A 24,196-nucleotide genomic window follows, 5' to 3' on the forward strand; every position below is an offset into this window, starting at 1 on the left:
TAAACATTTCTTGAGATACTTCACTGGAGTTGTTGTTCTGCTACACATGCGTTTGCATTTACAATATAATAAGCAATGACTGTGATTAGAAATGATTTGAGAAGGAACAGCAAACAACTCATTACTCTGAAGCAAGATAAGAGGAAATAAGAGAAGACGTCACCGAACATAGGTCAAGCCTTTTAGAAGGGCATGAAGATATCAAGCCTTTAGCTGCTATCTTTGGCCTAATAAACGCAAATGTCACATGCAATGTAAGAAAAAAAGGGTTGGTAGATGAAAAACAAACAAACAACAAATTTTTAAGGCAGGCTTTGGTTCTGCAGAAGCTGTGCCACAGAGGGTGACCTTGCTTGTGTTTTTTAAAAATGTCTTTGTCTGTTTTTGGAAAAGCTCAAGTGTAATCTGTGTACAGAGCGGCTCACAGCTGAAAGTAACCCGTTGTTTACAGATTAAGCCCTGTTTCTTCAGCAGAACAGGCTGACCCAAATCGTTAGGGTCAGAACGGATAAAAAAAGAGATGATACTCGGGTTGCTACAGACGCATTTGTGTGCATGAACAATGCACACCTGCTTGTGCGTAGAGGAAAATGTTCCTGCTCGCTGGGCCAGTGTCATGTGTAAGTGCGAGGATCCCATGGTGAGAGTCGAGTATTGTGTTTCTATTTTATTTATTAGCCTCTTATATAAGCAACAGCAGGAGGACAGGACATACTGAGACCAGGATAAAGGGCAGCGAGGTATGAAATTGAGTCAGGGTACACTGAGTGAGACACTTAAACGCAGTCGCTTTCTTAGGCTAGAAAATGGCTGGAAGTGCATTGCATAAAAATGAAGGAACAAAAAATGTAATAGTATAGTCATAATAGCGTAACAGTGATTCTTCTTAAAGACTTTATTTGTAAGCACTGTAAAACACAGTACACACTGAACATACCTGCATCTGGCTCCAGCAACTAATGTGACCCCTGACAGGAAAACAAAAGGATAATGGATGAAAATTAAACATGAAATGTAAAAGAGTACAGGAACAATAACATGTTGTAAGTTTCCCAGAGGAAAGAACAATAACAGTATTTGTTTAATAAAGGTAATAAGGTTCAAACCCCCACCAGAGCACTTGAGTAAGACACTCAAGGGGATGGGTTAAATGCAGAAGAATAATGAGTTTCCCTGCTGTGGGATCAATAAAGTTCATCTATGTAAAGTAATACTGTATCATTATGTAATATAATTAAATAATATTTACACGTAATGACAGTGAAAAATGAAAAAGTGTTTATAAGGAAACCACTTGGTTAGTGTTTACATGTTATTCATGGCGCCTCCTATCCTCTGGACTAATTACCAAAGTACTGTATGGCGACGCCTGAGATTCAGAATGTGTGAACAAACACCCCGCTACAGTAGGAGCTTTCTTTGCAGGCTGGTCACTGGGAGCACTGGTGCAGCAGGGAGCAGCAGCTGATGTGACACTGTGAGAAATACAGGACAAAGGCTTGGCAAGGGTGAACTGCTGCAGCCCCCCACCCATGTCTGATCCCCCCTATTCAGCCAGCACTGCCCATTTGTAGCTGTGCCTCCACCTCATCCCTCCCCACTCCTCGCCTTTGGAATTGGGTTCACATAACCCACTGCAGCCTGAAAAATCACAGCGCACCACCACTGGCTACAGGTCCTCTTCCAAGGCAGCGGAGATGCACAACATTCCCACAAAGCAGCAATAAACAGCACATTTAAAGTATACATGAGCATGTGCACTACTAGGAAGGGTTTTACTACATACGCACGCATGCACCAGCCTGTTCTAGGTAAAAGCTAATTCTGAGTAAAAGCTACTGGGTGCAGCTTGCCTCCAGGAATTAGAGGCTGACTAACAATAGGCCTCCATCCAAGCATCTTCATTATGAATTTTCAGGGAACAGAGCTCTAAACTCTAAAGTGCTCCCATTCCACCATTCAACCATGTAAACAACTCTAAAGAGGGTTTCTACACTCTCCCCCTGCACTGACGGTGAAGTCTGTGGCCATGTCATAGTTTGTGTGTGTGTCACAGAAAGGCCGTTGTCAGGAGAGAAAATGCAGACATTTTAACATTTTATGTAAGTCTTACTTAATCACATTGAGTTTTACCAGCGTTGTATTCTGGGTGGCTACAGCCAGTTCTGCCTGGTTGGGGCTGAGGGTGGAAGGGTAGCAGGGGGAAGGGGTCAGATTCAGAAGACGTTGTCTACCCCTGGGAACGACGTTTAATACTGTGTGTGTCTTTGAGTGTTTGGGAGCGTGCGTCATCAGGCTGGTGAATTTCAAACAGAATCCGTTTCGGTTTGAAATTCACCAGCCTGATGATGTTGTTGTTGTGTTGTGCATTGTAACAGTCTCCGTGATCGTTACAATGCTCAACACAACCTCAATGGTTCAATGGGAGTCTCTTTTTTTTGAGGGGCTTTTAGTTTGCTTGTACTTCAGACTGGACACATATAAGACGTCAAACTGATACCAAATGCATGAAAAGACCAAAACAACAATAATTCATTCCACTACAAATTGATTGTTGTCTTCCTCTAATCTTGCAGTGTTCGAAAAATGAAGTTGCGTTAAGCCTAATGTCAGCCCATCACTTGAATCCAGATTAGTAGCAGGCATTGGAGCTTAACCTAAAACTGGTTTTGCTGTAGGTTTTCCCCATTAAAGGGAGTCTCTGGTCACCACTGTTACCCAGCCTTTATGTTAACATGCAAATGAGTTAAACTTATGGACACATACCTATGAATGACTGCATCCCTGTTGATGGTATTTGTAGCCTTGTATCCATTCGTGTCAGATCTGTAATGTGAGTGAACAATAATATTATATGCAAGTTACCAGATTAAACCTTCCACTAACAGTTGTTTGGAAACTAGACTAATCATTATGTTTCATAATCCCAAACAGCATGAATCATGTATATGAATCATGCTGTTAAAAAAAAAAAAACAAACCTTAGGAGCCACTGGTTACATAAAGAAACAAATTCTTTATTTCTCACCTCTGCTGTACACAACATCAACAAACACTCATACACACACCCACACGAGTCTAAAGAAAATATACAAAACAAACTATAGCTGTTAATATGCGATGTAGTCTGGGGACTGATAATATAGTAGCATGATAAAAAAAGAAATAATTATTCAACGTCCTCTTCTTCCTCCTCTTCGTCGCTGATGACATATTTCTTGGCCTTCTTGGTGGGAATGTCCTCATCGTCTTCTGCTTTTCTCTTGCCTGATCCCTCACCCTCCTGTGCGGGAAACAGATGGTGAGAGATGATGCAGTGATACAAGGTGTTTAATCTGATGACGGCAGTGCAGCTTCTCTGAACTTTCTGCTTGTGCAGCTGCCAACATTCGTAATTCTCCAAAACACTCACAAGCATAAGTTAATGAATGTTCTTTCGAAGGACTGTTTCCTGTCCTGGTCACTTCACATGAAAGTGAGGTTGTTACAATCCACTACACGCCACGCTGCCTCACAGTGCCCCCTGTCACTTCAGCAGAACAGTGCACCTACCTCATCACTGTCTAGCTTTTTGGCCTTCATCAGCCTTTGGGCTTTATCATCATCAGAGCCTTCATCACTATCTGATGAGTAGATCCTTGCACGTTCCTCTGGAATGAAATATTAAAAAAAATGACAAGCATTAGGCTTAAAACACTTATTAACAGATAAAAAAAGAAAGTGCCTGTGGTGAATGTAACATCTATTTGTCCTCACCTCTGAGGCCGCCTCCTCCCTTGAATTTATTTTTGATGGCTGCCAGGCTGATTGCCTCCTCACCCTCCTCCTCATCGTCATAGCGGTCGGGCTCCAGGTAGCTGCTGCTCAAGCCCCTCTGGTGCTGCTTCTCTCTCATCCTCCTCTGCTGGGACTCTCTGCGGATAGAGGCTCGCAGACGCTCCTCTTCTTTCTAAGGGAGACACCAGTAAGAATTTACTCGTCTGCCGTCCTAAAGCTTAACATTAGTTTTTAACGGTTGCTTATTTAATGCGTCTGCAGCTCTTTATTACATTTATTACTATTACTATTTTGACTACCTTCATACTGTTTGTTAGTTGCAACACTGCAGTTTGAACAACAAAAGTTGAATTATGGAAGTGCTTATTCAATAAAAAGGGAGAAAAGGCGATTATAGGTAAAATATACAAACTTGGAAATATACAATACACAAGAGAAATTTAAAAAAGAAATGGAAATATTGTGTTTGAACACTTGGGCATAATAATTCATTCTTGTCCCCAAAATATCTCTAAACTTTACTCCTTTATGGGTACAAGTTATTGACCAGTGTCAGGTTCACTGTCAATCAGATTGTGCAAGTTTCTAAGTCCTCCTTAACCCACATAAGACACATTACATTCAACTGTAATTAACACACTCATTTGATCATGCTGAATCTGTATGACCTCTCAGTTACAGGAGCAGAAACGAACAAAAGCTTTATCAGAAAGAGCTGATTGAAAGAAATACACCAGCACACATGGACGGTCAGAGTGTTACCTTAATCATTTCATTCCGGTGTGACTCGGGATCTCGTCCGGCCATTGGCAGGATTCTGATCTTCTGCGTCTTGGAGCAGCGGTCGGCCAGAGACAGGGTCATTTTCCTGTGGGTGGCGCTGTCTGTGGAGTGGGGTCTGAGAAAACACAATGTCACTGCATTAAATGCACACTCCAAACAATATGATTATTTGATTGTGTCCAAAGTCAGGACTATGAAACATTGTTTTTATGTGATTCATGCAAATAGACCCTATGATGCATAGACCTTCCAATAGTCTTATGCTGTGGCTGGAAATTAGTAGCAACTATGTGTCCGCAACTTTTCCAACCTTTTTTATACAATGTGAAATTGCCTGTTTAATTTCTTGTACGTTTGGATAATTACGTCTGAGTTATAGTACATGGGCAGAAAAACAGGTCTATGCTCTTTCTTTAATTTGTTTCTTTGTTCTTGATGATAATACTCAAGCTGAACAAAAGGCAAACAACACAAATGTTGGGAGGTGGAGGGCTGTTGTGCATAATAGCAGCTTTGGCCAGTGTCCTATTACTTCCATGTGGTCTGAGAAGGGAGAACATCCAGGTGGACTTGAGGGAGCTAAAAGGCTTACACATTTCTTGGTGGAAGAAACCCAGGTAGTTTGCACAAGGTGATCCAAGGACTTAAAACAAAGAGTGCATTTCTAGATGGAGCCAGAATTAAGGCTGTTGTTGTTGGGAATAAGAGGCCGTCTGGGGATTATTTGGTGCTAGAGCGAAAAAATTATCCCTAGCAACTAGTTTTTAGATCTAGTGAAAGTGTGCCTGTAGGAGAACATGGCCTCCCCTACAGAGTGCTTCTGTGTTACCTAAAAGTGAGTTTGGTTTTGAACACAGCCTGTCCCTGAAGTCCAGTGCCCTGTCTGATGAACAGATGGTTGTGGTCACCCTGGAGAGGAGCTTTGTAAACATCAAACACTTCGTTCCCCAGGTGCAGGGACATGCTGCGGGAGATGAAAATGGAGCATTTAAAACCATAGGAAAGCACAGAGCATGTCCAGAACAACTTCACCAAGCAGCCTGATGTAAAACCCACCTGCCGTCAGACCATTTTACAATGCGTGCATTGCTCTCTCGAGTTTCATTTCCCTCCTCATCTCGCTTGACTCTCCATCGAATTGTGTTCTCCACCTGTGAAAGAGAAGGATAAAATCTCTCCAAACCTGTAATCAGCCATCAAGGATTAAAAACTACAAACAAGGCTGATGTTCCGATGTTGTGGAGTACATACCTTTAATTTGAGTCTGGTCCGTCCCTCTTCATCCAGCATTTCTTCATCCTCAAATTCATCCTCATAGTACTGAGGATCGAAAGGTCTGTAAAAGCCAATTCAGTAAAACAATCTTAGACACAGTGTTTGACCCTTCAAAAATGTTATCATATGCACCTGTTAAAAAAGAAGAGTTATATTGTGATTATTGATTGTCCCAAGGTTCTGACCTGGGTTCCACAGATAAGAAGTTAGGTAGCTTCACAAAATAAAGGTCAGATCCAAGGTCTGTGCTGACTTTTGGGATCTCCACTTCAATACGTGTCTCAGGTGCTGGCTCCTCTTCTGCCTGTTCGCCCTCAATTCCATCCTCGGCGTCCTGGACACGCACGCAAAGAGTACGTTTGAAAAGAAAATTGATATCATCTGTATGACTCAACAACCCATAATATCAGAAGGATCAGTTCAGAAGGGCTTAGAGATAGATTGAGAAAAAAAGATTTGGAAACATATTGAAAAAAAGGACTGTGAACCATTTAAGATACTGGATGATCAGAGCAAGAAGGGAGTCAGACTCAGACACGTACCAAGGGCTGTCCTGGGGTTAGAGGTTTCTCTGCATCACTGTCTGAAGAAATGTCATCCGCCTCTCCAAACAGGTCGTCTGCTGCAGCTTTCTTTGCTGTTGAAGAGTTAAAATTTTAAATATATGTACGTTAGCAGCAAAGAAAAATATGGCTGCTTGCGCTTATGCTTACGTTTCCTTGATCCAATATCACTGTCCGAGTCTGAATCGGACCCGTGTTTTGGTTTGGTTTTCTGTCTAATGAAGTCATCCTCACTGTCACTGCCCTTTGCAGACTCTGAAGACAAAATCAAGTCACAGAACAGTGTGATTTTCTCAGGACACTAGTGCACCTAAAGCTAAATCACAAACATCATAACCCTTTGAAAAACATTAAAGCACTAAACTAATCTAAAATTTTATATTGTGTAATTAGATATGATAGGATCTGTTTTGGTGTGCAGGAAAGACTACTGAGTCACTCAGGTAATCTCAGTTCTAAAATTTACCTCGGAGCTCAGGATAAAATTTTCACGTAAGGCTTTTAATCCTTTTCCACAAAGTATAATGTATCTAGATTATCACAGGAGGTTGGCTCATGATCCGGTACATGCACAATATTCACTCAGTAATTAACAACAGGATCTGGCAGTACCCGATTTCCTGTTCCTTGGCCCTTCATCATCAGATATCTCTCTTTCTTCATCAGAGTAATGTTGTTTTTCCTCCTCATCCTCTGACTGGTCGCTCTTAGCTCCTCCTCGCCATTTCTCATCGTCCGATTGGTTTTCTCTGCCAGAAGCTTCTCCGTCAGAGTGCGGAGTGCCAGGTCCTGACTGTGGTGTTCCAGGGTCACTGTGGGGACTAGTTGCAAACAAACCCACCATGCAGGGCTAATTAGTAAAAATCTAAAAATCTAGGAGTGGCATCACATCCTATATATGGTGGACTGCATGGCTATACCTTTTGTCTGAACGGACACTGCCCCTGTCAGAGTGAGGGCTGCCCGCACCAGAAATCCCACTGCCGGCCGGGCTTCCTGCATCAGACCGGTGGCCATCCTCCTCGTCCTCATCCTCATCTCGATGGCCATGCTCTGAACCGCTGTGCTGCTCATTGTCAGAGTGATACACGTCGCCCTGGTCTGAGTGTATGCTGCCGTCCGTCTGGTTCCCTGAGCGTTCAGACTGGTTGTCACTTCCACTGTGTTGGCTGTGTTGCTCATCTTCACTATCGTCTCCAAAGAGCTCCTGTTATGTAGAGGAAAAACACAAGACGCTTTGATGACGACAACTGTTGCACTTGTTACACTGCACAGAAACGGTTGCCGATCTCTTGTTTGCATTGCAAAATCTAGCAATCATCAGTCAGACATACCTTATTCATACTGGGTTTTCCCTGGCCTTCATCGTCATCGTCATCTCGCTCCCTCTCACTGTCACTGCCGCTCCCTGAGGCGTTGCTGGCGTATCGGGGTCTCTCCTGCTCGGAGTCTGACCCAGAGCCAGAGCCAGACTCTAAAAATAAAAATTTAGGGTGCCATACCATATCACAATATAGCGCTTAAAATTGTCATATAAATGTGTACAGTGTTAACAACATTTTTAGTAATGACTTGCAGGAGTCTTCTATATGCACCCTTAATAACACAGGTACTATTAGGTTATTAGGTCGATTAGGTAAATGCAGCTGTCTGGTTACAATCATTTGTTTTGTTTTTTTAAAAAGGTGAAAAAAGGTCGTTTTTTATTATACTCATCAGTGTAAACTAAGCAAACTAACGTTAATCCCAATAACTCACGTACAGCCAGCTAAACTAAAAAGGGAACCAAATTAAACTTAGAACACACTCACGCTTTAGTGTCAGGTCATAAACATCGCTTGATGATCAAACCACCGTGAAACGTTCGGGTTCCACTGTGCTCGATTATCGTTCAGACAAAGCTAATTTCCGCTTTGCACCAAGAACTTTTTTTCGTCCTCTTAACATTAACCTCCGCAAAAAAGAGCTCTGTACCTTGCTGATCATTGTCGCTGTCTCCATCACTCCCGAACAATTCTTCCATTTCCGCCATTTCTTCCAAACTGCGGCGAAATGTGACCCACAGGAAGAAGCCGGTCGCCGGGGTTTGATGAAAGCTTGTGTTTCCGGGTTCAACGAAGAGCTGTGGCACCGGAGTAGTGACCTCAACTCTCCACGGAGCGGCATCATGAGTCAGGTCTGCCTTTCGTTCAAAGACAAAGTCAACATAAACAACCACAGCTCCTCCAAATGCTTTCCTTCAAGAGTAGTTAAAACGTTTTCCGGGTCCTGCAAGACACAATTCAAATGTTAATGTATATATGGATATTAGTCGACATTTATGAATTTCATGTTCTGACCTCAGTTTTACAGTAAATTAGTAGTAGGTCTGTAAATCCTGAACGTTGTGTAGCAGCTGTATTTTTCACTTGTACAATCACTTGCAAAAGATTGATAATCATTTCATGGTTTTTCATCATCAGTGCCAATAGGACGTTTGACATGCTGGTGGAAGGCAGTGCAGTTAGGGGTTGTCTCACCCACCTCAGAATATGTGACGTTAAATGGAGACATTCCCTCTTCCACTTACATTTAATAACAGCAAAAAGGCAAAAAAGAGCAGGGAAGAGTGGGGGGCAATTACACACGAAAGTGTTTCACACAAAACTCCAGCTCAGCTCAACTAAACATCTCGATTGCAGCAGTAGAAATAAAACTTAAAAGCCCAGGTACCCGTATGTCACTTTAAGCTGAAAGTAACAGAGTAGATAAATGAAACGGTAATAATAGCAACACACGGTCTTAAATGCTGGGAATCAAAGAAAAGATAATAATAATGATAATTTAGAAAAAGAAATAATGAAAATGACAATAAATAATAATGATTTTGTTCAGTCTGGTGGAGAGGGTTAAGTCAAATAAAGGAATGTAGTCTATAAAGGCAAATTGGCCTCAGCCCCATGGTTGGTTCCCAGCTCCTAGCTCCTTTTTCATTATTGAACATTACTAGAAGTCATTTTTGACGCTTAGGAGAACACAAGAACACAAGAAGTAGATCTCAAATTAATAGAGGAAGAAACAGAGCTAGTATGCCTCTGTTATCACTCTATCATGTAGCCATCCAATATCTAAATGAATGATTGTAGTGCAGTGTCGTAATAAGCACATTTAGACAATATTTAAAGTATTTTAGCCTGTGCTTAAGAGCTTGTAATAACTTTTTTGAGGTTTGGTAAATATCCTGGAATCCTGGATGTCACAGCAAACAAACTGACAAACAAACTTTGGAAATTAATGATGTGGCTGCAATGTTCTATAGCTCTGGACTGTATCCATATTGGATAATAGTTTAACCATAAAATAGCATTTGATTGATTTTTCCCAGTAAAAGTATTTTTTTTATAATTTAATTTGAGATCCGTAATGCTTCTTTGAGACAGGAAGTAATGTACTGTATATCAAGATAAAGCTGCTGGCTATAGACTTTCAGCGCATGAAAACTGACTACACAAGATGTTGGCTCTTAAGTGCTTTGCTACTTTCCATTACTGTCTGCATGTCTTGTTGCACAGACAAATATCTGCTTTAGGCTACAAGCACATTTGTTTGTGGTAAGAATCTTTTCAAATGTTTGAAAAACACAGTAATGTTGCTCTTTGTATATTACCCATTAGCCAATTACTCTTTTTATCTGATTATAGCAATGTACTCCCGATACATGTAACAGCACTCAAGCTGTCTAGAGTTTCTGTATTACATGCAAGGCATCTTGTTACAGGGCATGTACTGTGTGAACTAAAGGTATACATGAAAGTCTATCTCTACACTAGTTTATAGCACAGTGCAACAGAAAAGGATGAGGTCTTTGGGTTATTTAGATTCTGGATAAGATTATTTGTGAAGGCAAGGTTTGTGTATTTGTATGTGTTGATGTTTCATGTGGAAAGGAGGTCAGGTATTGTCATTGTAGGTGCAGCCAGAGACACCAGAATAAACAATGATAATAATGTGTATGAGCCTTGTATGTTCATACAGATGCCATTTTTATTAATGGATTTATTGATAAGATAAGATAAGATAAGATAAGATAAGATAAGATAAGATAAGATAAGATAAGATAAGATAAGATAAGATAAGATAAGATAAGATAAGATAAGAACAACTTTTAATAGTCCCACATTGAATGAATCAAATGGTAAAACACAATTACTTTTTAAAATTACAAATGAACAACTAAATACAAAGTAAAAGTAGCATATGTAAACGTTTGGACAGGTTATAATCTGTTTTGTGGTTGTGTACACACGTCCGATTGGTTCCTCTACAAAGGCGGGCGGGTTTATATCGTCTATTTGGCGGACTCTAATCACACACATGGTCTATTGGTCCATGTAGACGTCAGTCAGAGGATGCTTCTCTCTCTTCCTGTGTTACCGCCCTTGGACCGAATGAGAAATCATCCAGTGAAGACGTCGGATTCATTGGCAGGACTTGATATTTAGAACTCATCAGCCCCAGGTAAGACATTCAATTTATCGTGTGCCTTTATTAGTTTAATGTAGATGGTAGTCGTGATATTCTTGGAACATACATTTACTCACATATGCGCGCCGAGCTGTCCCGGTCTAGCTAAACTGCTAGCAACTTAAGTGAACTGCACGCTAGCGCCTTAGCCGCTAACTGTTCCATCGCCTCTGACTAACGTAACCTGGTCAATTTACCAAAGCGTACGTCACATAAACGGCTTGGTCTCTAGTTAACAGTTTACGTATATCGTCGCGAACGCTGCTATGCCCATTACGATCTTTCTGTCAGCACGAAAACATTAATCATAAACATGTCAGTAACGCGTTAGCTAGTGTTAACGCCATTCCGCAACCCCGCTATTTGTCTGCAGGAAATGTCTGAGCAATGAAACCAGGGCACCGTAGTTATGCATCGCGAAATATAACTTAATTCGTGAGTTATTACAGATTAGTATGGATGTGCAAAGTGACATACTGTGTAAGTATCCAGTGTCATCTAATGATTCTCGATTAATATACGCATTGCAAGTTCACTCAAGACTATGATGGTCAGATCTGCCCATCCCTTTCTTTCAACCACTGCTGAATGAAACCTACTGAATCAGTGTGTTTGACTAGTAAAAGTTTTAGTGTGTTTAAGGATGTTTTTTGCGACATGACAGCAGCGTAGTTAGGGGAATTGCATGAGTACTACTTGTTAGAATGGGTGCAGTTTAGGAGGTAATCTGAGGTCTGTGCTCTCACAATTGTGGTTTGACCAGTAGCGCTCAAGCATGAATGAAGGGTGTGGTCCAAGTCTTGAGATAGACGTCTACTTGGGGAAGTGTTGTTTACCCTATAAGTAGAAGCAGAGGTCCTTTATTACAGCCTTTAGGTAGGCATTGTAATGTCCTGATGACTGCTAACATGGCTTTATTAGGTAATACTGCCCGCTGTACCTTATGCAGTAAAGTGTTGCAGATCAGCAGGCTCCTCAGATACAGTTTGTTTACCTGCATACCTTTCCCTGTTTTGTGAAACCTGGCTAGGAGTGCCTGCTTTCACCTTTAGCGAGTGAAACAGTGACTGTTAGTAGTGACGCAGGAACAACCTTTCTTGAATTATTCATATCCCGTTCCCGCCGAGCCCTTGCTATACCTGTAAAATAATTGTAAGTCAGAAATATTTGACCTGATAAACTACATAAACTTTAATTGTTTTCTTTAGTGACACACAGGTTTGCTAATTGAGAAAAGGATCAATGTCAGTGACTATGCATTCAACACCAGCATATTCTCTTGATGCTTATCTATTCTTGTTGTTATTTCTTCCAATGACTACATCTATTTTCTTCTCCTTGTATTGAGATAGAAAAGGGGAGAGAATAAAACAGCAGGAGAATAGTTGAGAAGAGGAAGCACAGAATCTTGTTCTATGGGCAACAGAGCTGGGTCAGTCTAACTATAGTCTGTGTGTTGGGGTGGTGTTCTATAATAATGCCATAACCACATAGTGTTTCCTGCTCATCTCAGTTGTATGTTTTATTATTGCTCCAGCTTCAATGTGGGCTGTGATCTAGAGCAGGTGTTTTCCTACAAATAAAGATTATTTGTAGTTTAAGTTTATGATATTTACAGTTTCCTATTTAGCAGAAGACAAAGCCTCATTATTAGACGTTGAACCACTGAGCTGCAGAGACAACAAGCTATATACAAATGCAAATAATAATGGTACCAGGAAAAGACTCTAACATTTGTAGAGTGTTGTTGTTTCCTAGAATGTGTATGAATTTTTATAGTAGATTTATGAACTAAATATCCATTTGCCTTCAATTCATTGCAATACCAGAAAGAACCCTACAGGAGAAAAAAAAACGTAAACTAAAAGATACTATATTATGCCTATGTATGTTAAGGCTAACAGTGTGAGTACACAGGTCACTCAAAAGCTCAAGGACACTGTAAGAGTTTATGCAGGTTTACAGTATTATTGGCTTTAAGCAATCTTTTGTTGTCTTGAAAAAAATCAATCACAGTGGACGAGTAGCCTATCAATTTTTCCACTTTGGCCTCAACCAGCCACTTGCCAACATTCCTGTCTGCATGATTCACTTTTAACTGGGGCTGTAAACTGGGGCTTCTGTTTTTATTTAATGTAATCAGAAATGTGAGAACATTTGGTTTAAGTCAGATGTGAACATGAAAGTTGGTGCGTTTAGACCATCAGTTACATTTATAGACTGTGAAAACTTGGTAAGCTGTGAAGCGAAAATAAAATTTATAATTGCAATACATTATTATGACATATTTTTGGCACTAGTTAGCAATGATACTTTAGAGTTTTGGTTCAACTAGTGAAGTACTGTACAATAGGCCATTAGGGTGAGACTGTTATTGTTGGTCATTATATTAATACGTTTTTATTAAGGCCATCAGTGTTGACATTTTAGCCTAACTTTAACTGCTGGCACCCAGGCTTTAAATCGTTAAATGTCTGTGCTATGACTATTAAAATGATTTCAGAGTTACAGTGGGGTAGTTGTAGGGGACTAATGGACCAGTCAAAGATAACAATTAAAGTTAAACAATTAAACACACACACACACACACACACACACACACACACACACACACACACACACACACATGTTTGCCAATTTGCCTTTATAGACTACATTCCTTTATTTGTGTGTGGGTAGAGTATCTGACTCTTGATGAAAATCCTCTGAACAGGGGCAGCTCCACGGAAATGGCACCAAATGTTTCAAGAATCTTTGGCTAAACGACAGATTTAAAGATTTGTGTTTCTGCTGTGGGTTTAAAGGCGGTGCATTTCTAGGTAGCAATTGCAGACTGTTATTTAAACTACCAAAAAATACTAAGGTTGCTCGTTTTATATTAATAAGAAAAGGTTTTCACCTTTTACAGTTTGGTTGATTTGTTTTGTGACAAAATTAACGAGTATGCATTTTGTCCAGGGGGTTTTTTTAATCTGGGAGTGTCTTTTATTCAATAGTATAGAGTAGCTCACTTACAGTAAACTACTGGTGCAATTACATACTTATACTTGTTTATTTTAGATGAAGACTTATCCCGCTTGCAGAAGATGTTTTTAAGTTGAACTATAAGTTGAAAGAGCAGTGTGTACATTTAACTGATAATGATCTGTGGAGCCCTACAGGATTTTTTGAAATTATGAGGTCATTTTGGGTTTGGACTGTGGCGTGGGAGAAGGGATTGAAGGCTGAAAGCCTTTTCATTTTGTTTGACAAAATACCAACTAGCTCTCCTAGTCCTTCACTTATTAAAGATGTATTTTATCTTAATTGTGTCCTATTTACACAATTGTTCTCCTGTTTATTATTAGTTCCATAGTAGATAAAACGTCTAAAAGACTATGCAACAAGCCAAATGTCTTCATATGCTATATTCAAGCTTGTAGTGTTTACTATCACTCTTAAATTGGGTTTCATAAGAAGCTGTTGGTGATCCTCATACGAGCGATCAGGTTAAATTCTCTGAGCCTGAAAAAGTTCTTCTTTTGTTCCAGCTGTGTGCGCGTTGTGTCATTGTGTCACTAGTCATTGTGCTGACCAGATGTGTTCACCTATTGTTTCACAGTGACTAGACAAACAAGATTCTGTCTGTTATATTTGAATCCACATCTACAGCAGAGTGTTTATTTAAATTTTGTTGTTGTTTGTCTCCAGGTAGCCTCTCACTGATCTGGAACAGTGTGTCTAAGAAGAAGCAGTGTGGCTGTTGTCTGCTGTTCTCCCCTGCTTACCAAGCTATAGCCAGCACCAATGGCATTGTCATACAAGAAGGACCTAGATAAGTACAAGGATCTTGATGAAGATGAGATCCTCAACAAACTTTCAGCAGAGGAGCTCAAGCAGCTGGAGTCTGCCCTTGAGGAGATGGATCCTGAGGTCAGTGGGAGTTGGAGTTCCCATAGCTCTGTGTTAGAGTTATTGTGAAATATAAATATATAAAAGATTTCATGCATTACTGAAATGTTTGCAGTCATAATGGATAGTATATTACTAGAATATCAGACAGCTCACAATTTTCTACACAATTACACCTTACTTTGGCCTGGTACCTTGGTCATGCCTGTTGTTATCCCTGGGCATTTCATTTCTGTTCTGTGTGACACCCTATATGATGACAACACAAGGCCAAAGTTGTTGCTGTTGTCGGCAATATTGGTATATATATGTCTCAATTGGTTTAAGGCTTTTTGCAATGTTGATATAATTACTTAGAAGAATAAAAACACGTACAAAAAAAAAAGAAAATTAAGTGGTTTGGTGACATCAGGTCAGTAAGTTTATTGTCTCCCCAGAATGCTCTGCTCCCAGCGGGTTTACGCCAGAAGGACCAGACAGCTAAGGAAGCTACAGGACCATTCGACAGAGAGCGACTCCTTAAATACTTAGAGAAGGAAGCCATGGAGTACAAGGACAGAGAGGACATAGTACCTTTCACTGGGGAGAAAAAAGGTGAGTGATATGCTTGTCCAGCTCTGCCTAATAGCTTCAGCTGTGTGGCACCTTAACATCTTAGTATTGTATTTCTCAGCAGGGAGATACATTGCGTGTGTATAAGCAAAGACAGCAGAACAGAGTAATCTCTGTTCTGCTGTCTTTGCAGGTATTATTAATGGATGTCTGTTCTTATGCAACATACAGCTGTGTGGGGGAGTATTTGTACCAGGGGATGGGAGGTAGGGAGTGTCAAAGAAAAGGCAAGCTTAGAATTAAATGTCTAAATGTTAATGTAGGACAATAGTTGTAATATATTTTTTTCATCAGACCATGTTGCGGAGATTAGTAAGCATTTGCCTAATTTGATTAATGCTGAAGTAGAGGGTGTTATGCAAATCTGACCGTAAACCATCGCTTTTTATACGACCGAGAGTGAATTCCCAAGGTAGAGTCTGCTTTGCATTGATTGAAATGTATATATGTGTATATATGTATATCCAGGTGGGTCACTGGGTAAAGATGCATATTGTTTGTTCTACTTAGGACCTCATCCCACTTTTTAACTATATAAAAAATTACTACAAATTCTCAAAACGCCTGCTGCATTGGCACTTAAGGAGTGAACGAACTCCAGACATTTAATAATGGGTGCGTCTTGGATTTTTTTACAACCTAGATATATGTGCCAAGACATCTCACTCAAAAATGTGTATGATACAAATTACTTAGGTTTAAGTCTAACTGCAGAGGAAATTTGGAACTGACATCTTCCTCCTGACCCTGCCCTGCTCTGTTATAAATTATATTTCCTGTGTGCGTGCGTGTGTGCTTACACCAGATTACAACATGGAAAACTTGAATCACTCTGGTGGTTGTGTGGAATGTAGCTGTTATTCTTCCCCTTGTTATGCTCACCCCCTGCTGATAAATAATGTGGTCATGAGTTTGTGTTTCCTTTCAATAATGCACATAATGCCTGAGGAAAACAGCCTGCCTAAGTGTCCTGGCCTCCACTGTAGCCTAATATAATTCATTGTTTTTAGGGCTGTGGGGCCGTTACACCAGTGAAAACACACATCTGCATTGGTCAGTGTTTCTTCTAAAAAACTTTCACAGCTGAAGCAGGAACCAACTAGGACTAAATTGTGCCTGCCTCACTTCTATAAAGTCGGCCAAAATTTTCTAGTGATGTGGTAAACGTATTCAGTATTTGCCTAATTGTATATGGATAGGAATCATTTTTCTGGGAGATTTTCCTAATTTATCTTGACTGACTTGAGTTACAGTATGTGCTCATAAATTTTAAATAACGGGGCTAAACTTATTTTTTAATATATCACAGCTTGCATGACAAGTAAACATTAGTGTAGGATAACATTTTGTAAACACACTGGCTGTTAGAATTCACTGAACACATTTGCGAATTTGGAAAACAGATTGTTAGTATTGACGGGCTCATAATTCTAATTACAGTAATATTAAATTACCTTTTTGGAATCAGTCCCACAAAAGCAACTCAAGAGAAATTAGTGAACTATTATCATAACCCAAAGACATAATTTGAAAAACTGCTGTGCTAGAGAAACAAAAAAAAAATTATTAACATTTCACTAGGTTGTGAACCCACCTAGTGTTTCTTGCTCAGTGGGATCATAATACAATCCAGTGGTGACATAAGGTCAATGGGTTTTTTGTAATGCTTCTGAGAGGCTGCATGTTGTCCCAACGGAACTGGCATAAGAACCTGCCTGACAAGTTTATTTACTTTTTACTTGGTTACAGGAAGTGTAGAAGCCCCCACTAGGGACCAGTTTGAGCTGCTTGACTGAGTACAGAGAGGCCTAGGGTTTTTTAATTCTAGAGACAGAGAGGCAGCAAATGGCACCCAATGAATGGCCTCCCCATCGCCTTTAGTGAGGCGATTTAAATTTGACTCAAGTCATTGTTCCATGACTTCCTTCACTTTTTCTGCTTCTTCACTCGGGCCGGTTACGATGGCATTGCCATAATTATCAGATGGTCATGGGTGGAATGGGTTCAGCCAATCTGGACCACTGATGATTTCAGAATTTTGTACATTAAAGCAAAGGGCCCATGATTTCTATTGTCCAGTCATCACCTTATGGTTAAAAAAAACACTCACTGTAACACTATACTATGACACTATAAAATTTTACAGAGCTCCACTTCAACAAGGGCAAGAAGAAGAAAGGAAGATTTTAACGATTTAACGATGCGTTTTTTTCCATAGGTAAAATATTTGTCCCTAAGCAGAAACCAATTGATTCACTCAAGGAGGAGGTCACAACCCTTGAACCGGAGTTAGAGGAAGCCCTGACCAGTGCCACAGATGGAGAACTGTGTGATCTAGCAGGTATTAAATATAAATATAAGTGTGTGCTTGCGCATGTGCGTGCGTGCGTGTGCATACACACACGGAAACTGTACACACATTGTTGGAGTTGCGAGAAACATTCAGATTACCATGTGAGCTCAGTCTCTGCTGGGATTGCTGCAGGAACACAATTTCTTTCTCCAGCTGCTTTTCCCATGGTTTTGTCTGCTACTGCATATACCGAAGGGGGAATAAAGAGAGGTTCCTCACAGAGCAAAATAAGGCAGCTTGTCTTCTGTGACCTCTCAGTTTGGATTCCCTTCATTCACTAACTGTTTAAATCCTGGAAATACATGCATATGCACTGATTCCTGCTCCATGGCTACTCAATCTATCCCCCTTCCCCCCCTTTTTTTTTGTAGCAATCCTCGGTGTTCATGCTTTGGCCACCAGTAGGCAGACATATGATGGTACAGGAACTAAAGAGGGTTATAACAGTAAGTAGGAATTGAGTTAAAAAATGTAATTCAATACCAATCAATATGACGTTAAATATCTTGACCCCTGCATTGTTTCTTGTACAGATGTGATTAAAGGAGAGAAGATGAACCCAGTGTTTGATGAGCCTCCCAATCCCACAAATGTAGAAGAAACTCTACAGAGAATAAAAAACAATGACACCTCCTTAACAGAGGTCAACCTCAACAACATTAAGGTAAATATAAACACAAGCTTCCAAAGTGCACTTATGCATTTCTATTGTTTTTTTGCTTGCTCTATGTGTTGTGTATGATTGTTGATTTTTTTCACCACTAGAACGTTCCCATTCCCACACTGAAGGACTTTGCCAAAGCCATGGAGAAGAACACACATGTCCAGAAGTTCAGTCTTGCAGCAACGCGGAGTAATGACCCAATAGCTATGGTGAGAGGGAGCACAATGTGAGCTTTAAGCTGATGTGTTTACACATAATAACTACATATTCGCTGTATTTCTTCTTTCACCCAGGCGTTCAGTGAGATGCTGCGGGTGAACAAGACGTTGCGAAGTTTGAACTTGGAGTCCAACTTTATTACGGGTGCAGGGGTCCAGGCTTTAATTCATGCATTGCAAGAAAATGACACACTCACAGAGGTCAAGATTGACAACCAGGTAGAGGATGTTTGTGACACGCAGGGTATCAAGTGAGCCAAGTGTATGATTAAAGATTTCAAAAGCATGACTACTCAGGAAGCCTGAGCCTCTGTTGCATTTCACACACATGTTGCGTTTGTATTGTGTGGCATGAATTGGACTCTTGTCATATATGTTGATCTCTGTTGCATATGTTTGCATTTCAGAGGCAGCAGTTGGGTACTAATGTAGAGATGGAAATAGCTAAAATGTTGGAGCAGAACACCAGCATAGTGAAGTTTGGCTACCACTTCACTCAACAAGGTCCTCGCTCCAGGGCAGCTGCAGCCATCACAAAGAACAACGACCTGGGTACGTCACACACAACAATTTGGGATTATATTTCATTTTTAAAAGCTGGTTGAGCTGTTGCTCATCGCATTACCTCCCATGCCATAATTTTTGAGATTGCTTCAGGGCAAATTGTAGCTGTTGGATTTGTTGGATCTCAGCAGTCTATCTGGCTTATCTGAGAGTCTTCTGTATTGCTACAGTATGCAGTGATGACCTTGCTCCTGTCAGAGCTGCGGTTACACAGGTCTGATGCATGGGTTTGGTTCCATGTGTGTCATTGTATCAATGATAACAAGTATTTCTTTCACAAGTGTATAAATGTTGAAACCACCGCATTAACACTATGACAGTTGACACAGTGTGATCTTACAACTTTGAGACTTCTTGTTTCTGTACGTGCTGTGAAAAAACCTTGACCACATTGCACATAATAACTCACTTAATGTTTTCATAATAAACTAACAAGCCTGTGGAGGTGAAAGCTCATTCATATAGAGTTTATTCTGTTAATCAATGTTTTTTCTCACTCCGCTCTTAATCTGTAGTTCGCAGGAAGCGAGTGGAAGGGGACCTGTAGGATCGCAGCCCCGCTTCCCCCCAGCCAATCCAACTGCTTCATCTCACCATGTGGAATAATTTCAGCCAATGTCCTGGTCTCATCTCACTGAGTGGAAACTTTTGTCTTGTGCCAAACTGTGGGCAAGGCGCGCTTAACCAGAATATACATCTGAGAAGAAAGGGATATAACTGGAATTGCCCTCTACAGTATACATGTTCATACTTTTGTTTATTATATTGTTATTGAAGGTGTAAATCTAATTAGTTTCTCATTTCATTCCTGTTGCTCCTTGTTTGAGCATTTACATGATCTGTCCACCCTTTTTGCTTTTTTCTTCTTTTGTACTATGTCATTACGCGTTAAATATACCTAAACATTACCAAGTAACAAACAAAAATAATGATGTGAAAATAATTAACTGTCCTCTACCACGCCATCATGTATGCTATTTCTTTGCTATTTAGGCCTAAAACAGACGGGTTTAAATTGTACTGAATGGTCAGAATTTTACATTGGAGCTGAAAAATAGTGACGCTTTTATCTGCCTAAACTCTAACGTTAGAAATTAACATGTCAATGTAAAGTTAGACAGAGCTGTTAATATTCCATCTTATTGGCAACTCATACATGGCCAAAGCGTAGCCATAGTGACTTCTAATGCTCTATTAAAACATGTCTGACTGTACTACTTGTTTTAATCGGCACCATGCAGTGGTTCTGACTCATGGTTCCTAATGTCACAGTAAATGTCTGTTGTACATTTCATGGGCTGAGGTGTTGTTTATTGCAGTTGCCTTGTAAAAGCCAGCTTGAATGCTGTGCTGGTTTCTATAATAATATGTACAAAACGTTTTCTAGTGGGAGACGGCCTTGTACTGTGGGCGGCCTAAATAAATGATAATAGTTGCTTGACTGAAATTTTTTTTTTTTTTTAAACTAAACACATGCACCTGGCTCAGGCCCATATAAAGTATATACTGTAAGTATCACTGGATAATGGTTAATGTTGCTTTACTGTTGATTCTAACTAAAGATCTTTAACGGCGTTAAATGTGAAATTTGATGTCCTTATATTTTGGCTCTAGTTAAAGCAAACTTGTTCTGTAAAGTGTATGTTAAAGAGACCTAGAGTTGCTCCCCTGAATCACGATGTAAATAACCTCTCAGCACTGGCTTTCTCTGATGCATAACCATGCCAAAGACTAACACATACAGTGCTTAAGACCTTTAGACCTAATGTTCAGTGCTTCAGGTTTCTGCATTTGGACATTTTTATATTTCTTATTTTCCTTGGCTTTCTTTTGGCCATTAAAAGCAATGTGTTCAGAAAATACTTTGCAATGTAGAGTTAAGAGTTGGCAGACCATTTAAAAACTAATTGTCAAGTGTTTCTGCAAGCTACATGTGAGGTTGAAAGTTATGTATCGAGTTTATGTTTCACTTTTCCCACTCCCTCACACGGACACCTTAACTTGTTTCTGAGTAGTAGCACGTCCTTCCGTTATATACCAGATAGGACGACAAGCATTGTGTGCCTAACACTGAACCTGCTGAAGAGGGAACTACAGGACAAATTCAAGAATTACTTGAAACTTGTAAATACTGTTTATTTGAAATAGGATCCATATGGTGGCATGAAGTCATTGCTTGTGGACATCATGTTTGTAATATCCAAAATATGTGTCTTTAACGGCCTCACCTTCTTCAACTAGATCTTTATGGCCAAGTTCCTTACTTTGGATTTTATGTCCGTATACTTCCTCCACAATCTTATCTGTAAGTTTTCCTCCTTCAACCATTTTGTTTTTACTTCACTGCGTTTTGCTGATGGACAGTCGTTTAACATGAAATCTGCTTACTTGGGCTTGTTAATAATTTTTTGTGATTCACTATATTGTATGTACAATATATTCATTGTAAAAATGCCATCTCACTTTCAAAGTACACACTTTCTCTCTTTCTCATGTGTGTACCACATATCTGCACAACTCACTGCTGAGATTTTGTACTCTAAAAACGCAGCTGTAGAGTTAATTTAAGAAATCCATTGCTATTGTAAATCCACAGGACTGGTGAAATGCACTGCTGAATATAAGACTTCAACAATAAATGTTTTTACGTACAGTACTTTGCCTACATGCCATGTTTTGTTTTTATTTTAAACATAACACTTGCTGCTTACCATCTCTAGAGCTAAGTTGGTAAGAATATGTTTAAACATGACTCTGGGCGTAGCGCTAAAATGCAGTTTTAAGGTTGGCTGTGGCCAAATCTTAATTTCAGACAGAGTTTAATGGATGATGGGTATTTTGGCTTGGTCACAAAGCTACATGGTATACATACCCTTTAATCAGATCCAGTTTTTGAGATTGTTTGCACATGCCTGAGCGATTATGTCATGCATATGACTCCATCGCTCTCTGGGTATCCTTAGTGCAAGCTGCTGTCAGAGGAAACTCTGCATGGCTGGCAGTGAACTGTGGTGGGTGTGGGGAACTAATGACTCAAGAGTTTCCACTCTAATACGGAGAACAAGAATAGCAGGTTTGTGTTCTGTTCTGTTAATCCTAGGAGAAAGCAGTGATTCAAAGAAAAGATCCAAACCTAGAATCTGACTGTAGCATATAGTGGCGTGCTTTTGTAAGTTAAGTACAACTGTTTCCTTAGACAACTACTACTGTATGAATAATCACTGCTCGGCATGTGAAATAATAGCCTACATGTATATCGAACGAATAGCTTCTAGCTGTCTGTCGGTCCATGAAAACATTTCTACAGTTTAAAGTGACAAGTAATGAAAATTGTCACATACAGTACAGATAGCATACAAAGCTGAAGAGACACATAATGAATTAGAGGATATTCCTGCTTTAGCACAGGAAGTCTGATTGCCTGAGATGGTAATGCATTTGCTTGTCAGGAGCCTGGATTAGGTGTAGGTCAGGTAGTTGACTTGCCTCAACTTGAAGCTAAGTGACGTAAAAAGACAACAGATGTTGTAAATTACAGTTATAAACTATCCTTGTCATTGATTAATCGTACATTTATGTGACGTATTTTGTTAAGAGGGTGTGGTATCTGAGAACAAGTCACTTGATTCATATGTACTTTAATTTGTTTTACCCTGAAACGCTGCCTTGTGCCCTTTGTGTGTTTCTCTCCTTGTTTCTCATGACATGCACTCAGTAAACAGATGTTCATAGATTTAGAGGGAAAGGATATAATCAAAAGACACAAACAAATGTATGACAAGTTATCCAAAAACTGTTACTGTTTTTCCTTTAGTATCTCTATATCCCACATCTCTTGATTCTAATAAACACTAGACATCGGTTTGTCGTTAGCAGGTTTGCATAGTATCCAGAGTAAGTGAAGCATTGTGATTATGTTGTCCATCGATCTTTGTTATTGGCCCTATTTGCTCCAAATAAAAGTGTGGTTCAAGTTTTGTAAAGCATCCAGGTGTTTCTAAATGCTCCAACATCAACGTGTGATTAAATATCACCATCTGGTGGGTTGAAAGAGACTTAGTTAATCTGCATCCCCAAGCAATTGCATTGCCAAGACAATCCTGTAGAGGTCGTAGTATGTAGGTAGATGTAATAATAAATATAATTAAGTTTTATTTAATTCATTTAATAATAGTTTTATTTAATTCATTTGCGATCCATAAATATCAGTTTAACACTTCATGAAGAGAAATTACCACAGGCACAACAAAAAGGTTAATTAAATAAATTAATCATTCATGTCATGAACGTTGTTTTCCAGCATTTGTTCTACAGTGAGCTGGCACAACTTGTGCAGGTAACAAGGTAACACCTGCAGCATTAGTACTCCTTGTAATTTACATTTCATTACCTTTCACCCACACTACATAAAAATGTATTATTTCCAGCACAATAGAGTAAGGGCCTGTATTAGGTAGCATTATTGTTCTAATTTAATATAGAAAATACCTGTGTCAGTTGCGCAGTACCAACCATCCAGAATACATTGACTATCACAGAGTGTGGTTAATTAACTGAGATTGTCTCTTTTGGCTCATTAATAGTCTTTTATTTGCCATTCTATCATAACGGATTACCTACTTGCACCTGGGCAAGATGAATACAAAGTATTTATCTTATTCCATCTGTGTCAAATTTTATGTAACTTGTAGAATCGTTTTTTCTTATAGGAAAGCTTAATATACATTATTTTGTGATTTCGCAGCTTCAGCTTTGGTTTCAACCTTTTGATTTTAAAATTTTAAATGTATAGTTAAAATTTGTGTTTATAGTTTTTTAACAGTGACTTCTCATCTTTTATGGCTTTACTGTGTGGTTAATAAAACCCGTGGTTAAACACAGCATTTTCCTGCATGGGCTGTCATGGGATTGTTAACCAGACTTTTCGCACAGATTTAATAGCAGAGAGTCCAGATGTCACATCCAGTGGTTAGTGGTCACAGAAACCTGCTGA

At 39.7% G+C, this 24,196-nt stretch overlaps 2 protein-coding genes across 2 annotated transcripts; one reads left to right on the forward strand and one right to left on the reverse strand.

Moving 5' to 3' along the window:
* Positions 1-2,996: 2,996 nt before the first annotated feature.
* Positions 2,997-8,526, reverse strand: leo1 (LEO1 homolog, Paf1/RNA polymerase II complex component). The gene is made up of 14 exons (XM_029145198.2): positions 8,373-8,526; positions 7,733-7,872; positions 7,319-7,605; positions 7,011-7,219; positions 6,549-6,653; positions 6,378-6,472; positions 6,021-6,169; positions 5,812-5,896; positions 5,617-5,711; positions 5,390-5,524; positions 4,540-4,675; positions 3,757-3,949; positions 3,553-3,650; positions 2,997-3,283 (listed from the first exon to the last, which is right to left on the reverse strand). Exons 1-14 carry the CDS (start codon positions 8,428-8,430, stop codon positions 3,170-3,172), a joined length of 1,899 nt encoding a protein of 632 aa, XP_029001031.1. The 5' UTR covers positions 8,431-8,526; the 3' UTR covers positions 2,997-3,169.
* Positions 8,527-10,737: 2,211 nt separating this feature from the next.
* On the forward strand, positions 10,738-21,859 carry tmod2 (tropomodulin 2). The gene is made up of 10 exons (XM_029144704.3): positions 10,738-10,895; positions 14,592-14,813; positions 15,230-15,386; positions 17,623-17,745; positions 18,129-18,203; positions 18,291-18,421; positions 18,523-18,630; positions 18,715-18,858; positions 19,047-19,191; positions 19,719-21,859. The coding sequence occupies exons 2-10, from the start codon at positions 14,688-14,690 to the stop codon at positions 19,748-19,750; spliced, it is 1,041 nt and encodes a 346-aa protein (XP_029000537.1). The 5' UTR covers positions 10,738-10,895; positions 14,592-14,687; the 3' UTR covers positions 19,751-21,859.
* Positions 21,860-24,196: the final 2,337 nt, after the last annotated feature.

The sequence above is a fragment of the Betta splendens genome, chromosome 3 (assembly GCF_900634795.4).
Source record: "Betta splendens chromosome 3, fBetSpl5.4, whole genome shotgun sequence".
NCBI lineage: Eukaryota > Metazoa > Chordata > Actinopteri > Anabantiformes > Osphronemidae > Betta > Betta splendens.

Bases quoted from the DNA above. Each gene is read 5' to 3' on its own strand.
- tmod2 (XM_029144704.3), top strand. From the start codon at position 14,688: ATGGCATTGTCATACAAGAAGGACCTAGATAAGTACAAGGATCTTGAT. The intron at 18,631-18,714 runs GTGAGAGGGAGC...TCTTTCACCCAG, and splicing joins GTAATGACCCAATAGCTATG to GCGTTCAGTGAGATGCTGCG. The intron at 19,192-19,718 runs GTACGTCACACA...CTTAATCTGTAG, and splicing joins CACAAAGAACAACGACCTGG to TTCGCAGGAAGCGAGTGGAA.
- leo1 (XM_029145198.2), bottom strand. From the start codon at position 8,430: ATGGCGGAAATGGAAGAATTGTTCGGGAGTGATGGAGACAGCGACAAT. The intron at 5,897-6,020 runs GTCAGAACCTTG...TGGCTTTTACAG, and splicing joins TTCTTATCTGTGGAACCCAG to ACCTTTCGATCCTCAGTACT. The intron at 3,950-4,539 runs GTAACACTCTGA...TGTCTCCCTTAG, and splicing joins ACCGGAATGAAATGATTAAG to AAAGAAGAGGAGCGTCTGCG.